This window comes from Sesamum indicum, linkage group LG10 (assembly GCF_026168435.1).
Source record: "Sesamum indicum cultivar Baizhima isolate 11 linkage group LG10, ASM2616843v1, whole genome shotgun sequence".
NCBI lineage: Eukaryota > Viridiplantae > Streptophyta > Magnoliopsida > Lamiales > Pedaliaceae > Sesamum > Sesamum indicum.
In genome coordinates, this window is record NC_142666.1 from 15,163,473 (window position 1) to 15,169,383 (window position 5,911).

The 5,911-nt window shown below is 32.3% G+C and overlaps 1 protein-coding gene across 2 annotated transcripts; it reads left to right on the plus strand.

Moving 5' to 3' along the window:
* Positions 1–2,833: 2,833 nt before the first annotated feature.
* Positions 2,834–5,690, plus strand: LOC105172017 (RHOMBOID-like protein 13). Of its 2 annotated transcripts, none has more exons than XR_002287957.2 (2): positions 2,834–2,951; positions 5,030–5,690. XR_002287957.2 is itself a non-coding variant. In XM_088885608.1 (2 exons), exon 2 carries the CDS (start codon positions 3,265–3,267, stop codon positions 4,078–4,080), a length of 816 nt encoding a protein of 271 aa, XP_088741734.1. In that variant the 5' UTR covers positions 2,844–2,951; positions 3,021–3,264; the 3' UTR covers positions 4,081–4,324. The 2 variants fall into 2 exon arrangements, 1 of the variants encoding a protein (XP_088741734.1); XM_088885608.1 differs by lacking the exon at positions 5,030–5,690 and adding an exon at positions 3,021–4,324 and having other exon boundaries at positions 2,844–2,951.
* The last annotated feature ends 221 nt before the right edge of the window (positions 5,691–5,911 follow it).

A 5,911-nucleotide genomic window follows, 5' to 3' on the forward strand; every position in this document is an offset into this window, starting at 1 on the left:
TCAAGAATGTGATTAAGGGGGGGTGGTTGAAAAATGCTAGAAATGTTTTTGTGTACATTAATTAAGACAAAGGTTGGTATCTTTGGTTGCAACAATTTAGAGTTTATACACTCAATCACTTCAACAGGTCCTTAATTAATTACTATGCTCATCCAAGATTTGTGGGCTTAATTAATCTTATATTAGTGTGGCAAACCAAAAGTTATTTTTCGTTGATGGTACTATGGCCCTCAACATCAAGAACAAGGTATTTTTCCTTGATGGTACTATCAAAAGGCCATCGGAAAATTCCATCATCGAACTCCAACAATGGAAACGTTGCAATGATCTCGTAAGGGCATGGATTTTTTATTCAATATCGCAGGATATCAGAGCAAGTATAATCTATAATGATAATGCTCATGAAATTTGGTCAGGCTTAAAGGAACAATTTTCTTGTACTAACTGTGTTCATCTTTTCCATATTGAAGAAGCTATACATAATTGTGATCCGGGTCGAAATCTACACGACCTCCTTGGACTGATCTCCCAAGCTGTTCGAGGTCGCTCATCTCCCATACTAGTGATTGGGCCCTGAGAAAAGAAGCAGATCGTTAGGCTTGCTGGGATGGCCCCCAACTAAGACCCTTTAATACTTAAAGAATCCATTAACTTGTTCAACATTGACACAAATAGTTGTTCAAACTAAATCAAGATCCTAAATACTTCTTGTGTTCTTTCACTCTCAGATGAGTTACTATTTATACTCTCAAACGACTTACTCGTTTACTCGTCCTAGTAACTCATCCTAGAGTGGGGGAGGGGGGGCTATATGATGCATATGTACATGGGTAAAATAATTTTTTACATGCAAGCCACACAATAAACACACACATCCTAGCACATTCTAAAAGTCCCAATACAACTATGAGTAACCCATATATTATTTTTTAAAGGAGGTTACTATTCATTTGATTTGACTACTCATTACATTCCCTCCTCCAAAAATTCTTTCTCTAAACTTAATTTTACTTGATGAATTGTCGTGTCGAGGGTAAAATTTCCATTTCATCTTTTCATCAAAATCACAACCACATCAAAATTTAAGCATTGATTGAAATAAATATGGCTTATTAATTCTTACATATTTTGATACATCTTGAAATATTATATTTTTATATCAAAATTAGATTATTGCATTTAGAATATGTAAAACTTCTTTATCCCTTAAATATAAAAAGTTAACAAAATTTACATAACCTCTTTTTGTTTTTTATAAAATAAATACAACCTTATATTATTATAAATGACTATATTTTTATATCAAATTTAGATTATTACATTTACAATATGTAAAACTTCTTTTATCCCTTAAATATAAAAAGTTAACAAAATTTACATAACCTCTTTTTGTTTTTTTATAAAATAATACAACCTTATATTATTATAAATGACTTTTTAAAGAAAACAAATTAGCATAATGTCTTACTTCATTTCAAAAAATTAAGGATTTACAAAATTTGGAACTATTCTTAATTATGTATTTATGATTATTTTTATAAGATAGAAGTTAAGATGCACTTCATAACTTGTTTTAAGGGAAACAATATTTATTGTCCCGTAATTTTAGATTTTTGTACTTTTGGTCCCATTAGTTACAAAATTCTTATTTTTAGTCCATACTTTTAAAATATATTACATTTTTAGTCTCATAACACCTTTCTGTCAGATATTTTACAGGAAAAAACACATAATCATTAAGTGCATGGAACCAAAAGTGAAACTCTTCTAGCCAATGTGACAAAAAGTATAAAGGGCATAATGGCCAAGTGCTTATGACATTAAGTTTCCACTAAAATACCTAATGAAAAGGTATTGATACTTTTTAGAAATTATTGAACAAAAAATGATAATCCCGTAACTAATAGAACTAAAAGTAAAAAATTCTTAGATTATCGGATAAAAATTTTATTTCCCCTAACTTTTATATATTAGTTAGTGGTATTCTAGTTTTAATCAAAATTTTGAATTTCTTTTTATCAAAAACTATAATGGGAAGTTTTAGCCATGAATTGAAGTTTTAGTTGAGGTTGAGAAAATGATCCAACTACTAAATCAAAAAAAAAAAAAAAAAAGAGTTGATCCAACTATTTGATATTCGACTTGAGATTGATACAAACTCGTTTGAATTCTATTTGTTAACATAAAAACACAAACTTCGAAGTTAATTTTTTGTTTGATGAATTCTCAAGTTCAGTTTGAGCTCAATTCAATTGCAAAAAGATAATAATAATTACAATAAATACACTAAAAACATCAATTACTCAATTGGATTCGCCTTCGATTTGACTAAAGCAAATTTGATCTCGATTTGATTACTAATCCATTCAAACTCAACTGCAAATTTTTAATTTCTATAATAGTTCAAAAAAATTTGAATAATAATGTGTTCGATTTATTTACAACTCCAATCTTCGCGGATATGGTTGCCAAAAACCAAATCCTGAGGGGAGGTGAATGTAAATAATCCAAAACATCAGTGATGCGAAAAGGTGTAATTAATATATTTGTTAATAATTTTATGATTTTTAGTTGGACGACCCCGCTCCCTCCCTCAAAAAAAATAAAAACAAAAATAATATTATAATTTAAATAAATTATAATGAATTCTTTTGAAATTTATCACAATTATAAATATATTTTTATTTTTTATATTATAAATATTATAATAAAATAAAAAATCATCTAATAAATACTTCTCATAATAAATCATCATGATAGACTATTTAATATACAAACCTTAATTTCAATATTTATAATTTTTAAAAAATAATAATAAATACATGTAATTATGACAAACTGGAGCCCGTTGCAATTCACTCTTCGGACACATTACGCAGTCTCTCTAACCCACTGGATTCTTCCATCACCGACTCTTAACAAACGAGGCAAAAGCTTTTGCTTCTGAATCTGTAAGTAACCTCCCTCCGAATCCAAGTCTTTGATACTAATCTGAATCTTTAGCATTTCATCGATTGCAGAATTATGGGTTTATGCTTTGATTTCTGAAGAAGCAAATCTTAGTTGGTTATTGAATGGTATTATTACGAAGTTGAACTCATGATGTGTGATTGAATCTGCTGATATATGTGATTTCTTGTGTTGGGTTGCTGGATTCCTCCCAATCACTTTAGCAAGCACTTGGGCCTCCACGTTTGTGTTTTGAGTATAAATGCATTTGATGCCGTAGGGCTTTTTATTCAGTGTTCAGCTCAATTGGACTGGATGGGGAAACCTTTGTTTTATGAGATTTGGGAAAAGCCAGCTACAAGTTGTATAATAGGGATTTGCAGTGCAATTTGGTTCTACATTCAGAAGAATAATATTGGGTATTCGCATGTGGGTTTGAGCTATGAGACTGCAGTAGAAGGTCATCACTGGAGGATAATTACATCTGCGTTTTCGCATATTAGCATCCTTCATCTTGTTTTCAATATGAGTGCACTTTGGAGCTTGGGAATTATTGAGCAGTTACGACATATAGGTCTTGGAGTGGAGTATTATCTCCATTACACGATATTATTGGTTGTTTTGTCGGGGTTGCTAGTCCTAGGAATGTACCACCTCTTGATCCAGAAATTCAAAATCGACTATTTTCGGAGAGTGACTGCTGTTGGGTACTCTTGTGTTGTTTTTGGGTGGATGACCATTTTGTCTACTAAGCAGCCGTCATCCAAGTTGGAGCTTTTCGGATTTCTGTCACTTCCTATCAGTTTTGCACCATTTGAATCACTAATCTTTACCTCTATCATCGTCCCTCAAGCTAGTTTCATTGGTCATTTGTCCGGAATTATTGTTGGATATGCTATTGCTTGGGGAGTGATACATGGGATGAACAATTATTGGGCGGTATCTATGTTGGCATGGATTGTTCTCATATTCATATTTAGCTTGAAGAAGTCTGGTACATATGATTTTGGATTTCTTGAGATTGAATCTGTGGCAGATTCTTCTTTGCCATCTGTGGGGTTTCCGTCTTCTAGAAATGGTAGAACCTTGCAGACGAATACATCACCTGATATGGGTGCCAATCTTGTGTAGTTTCTTTTCTATGTTTTGCCATGTAGTGCATTTGTGCTGAAATTGCTGATCACTGTGCAGCTATGATAAGTGTAGTGTTTTCTATGCTTCCTAGGATATCACAAGAGGGAAATAATTCTACGTTAGATCTAGCTGTTTAGGTTTTCGGCAATCAGCAAACGATTCTTTGGGAAAATTTGTTGCTATATTTAATTATCATTCAGTGATGACCAATGAAGAAGAGGATAATATGGCTTAACTTTTATATTGATCTTTTTCTTTTTTTGGTGTGAACCGTTATTGTTGTATGCAGTATACTGTTCTTGAATGAAGCCAAGTTCAAGAAAATAAATTAAATGAGAGGAACCAGAAAAAGGTGGAACTCGTTTGCAATTTAGATTTTGTCCTGAATTGAAGTGTACTGGTGATAGTTCTGCTTTCCTTGAACTACTGGGCCTTGAGTTTTTTCTTTTTCCACCACCACCTTCTGAAACGATAGTATACATTTAGATATTTGAACACTTTATGCATGCTTGCAAGATGTCCGCAAAGATCCACATTAAAGAAGGCGCAAAGGTAAACAGACTTCTAGCAATATGCATACAGGTGTAGACTTGTATTGTATGTCTTGATGTACAAATGGAATGACAATAGTTACTCAAAGCATCTCTACATTTTTCACAATTATGGCGGAGAGAAATCTGAATTGTGATAACATAATTTTCTTAAATTATAAAATTTTGATTGAAATTTGCCCAGTTAATTTTTATCAAATATGATTAGTCCAATTAAACTGTGACTTCTGTCCTGATTATATCTTTCCCAGAATGTTGTTTTGTGGTAAATACATTGCTCCTATATATGCAAAGACTTGACTGATCTTCCTGGAGGAAAATAATGAGTTAGTTATTAAAAGTAGACGTAATCCTTGGGTCGACGTTGTTTAATGTGATTCAGGCCTTCTATTCAGGTAATCTGCTTTCAGCATAAAATGTAGCAGGGCACAGACTCTGGATTTGTCAATTTCAGAGCAAGTCTTTTCACGAGCATTTCCATATTACCTACATGTACATGCTTTATGCTGCTCATATTATGTGTAGAGTTGTGTTAAATCATAGTTTTTCAACCAGTACCAGCTTTTGAAGGTTGCTCGTCTAGTAGCTTACTGGGAATTCCTTTAACCAATCATGTTCTAGTTATCAGTATGCTATTAGATGCTTCCATTCAGGATCAGGCGTATTTATTATCTGAAAGTTACAACTGAAGTATTTGAATAACACAAGATCTGTGAGGAGCACATTCTTGTTTTCCTTCAAACTGGTATGAGCACTTGCACTTCCTATCTTTCACTTCTTAAGATTATAACAAAGTTTAATTTCTGTTATCCCAGTTCTTCTCATTGTCTATATGCATTTCTTAATCATCTCATCCATATTCTATGAGATATCAAGTGTGGATTGATGCCAAGGATGAGTTTCTTGTGCTATAGTTTTGGTAGCTTAAATAAATGCCTGCATGCCCAATTCTGTGGGGCTTGGTTATTAATTCACTTAGTACTTGAAGAATACAGAGATTTTTCTTCCATATTCTCTTTGCTCCTGTAGTACGAAGTTTGGTACTCATTTATTTGACATAGACTTGTATTTTTTTACCTTATGAAATCATCATGATACGGGATACTTCAACAAGTTGTAGACAATATTATCTCAGTTGGGTAAATAACATTGAGCTGTCACGAGGGTTGATACAATTATAAATAGTTCATTGTTGTTTGAGAAAGGGTAAAATATACTTTGTTCTTCTGAATCATCTTGATGTAATGTTTACCCCTCCTAAATTAACTAATGTAACA

Excerpts from the sequence above, each read along its gene's own strand:
- LOC105172017 (XM_088885608.1), top strand. The coding sequence starts at position 3,265 with ATGGGGAAACCTTTGTTTTATGAGATTTGGGAAAAGCCAGCTACAAGT.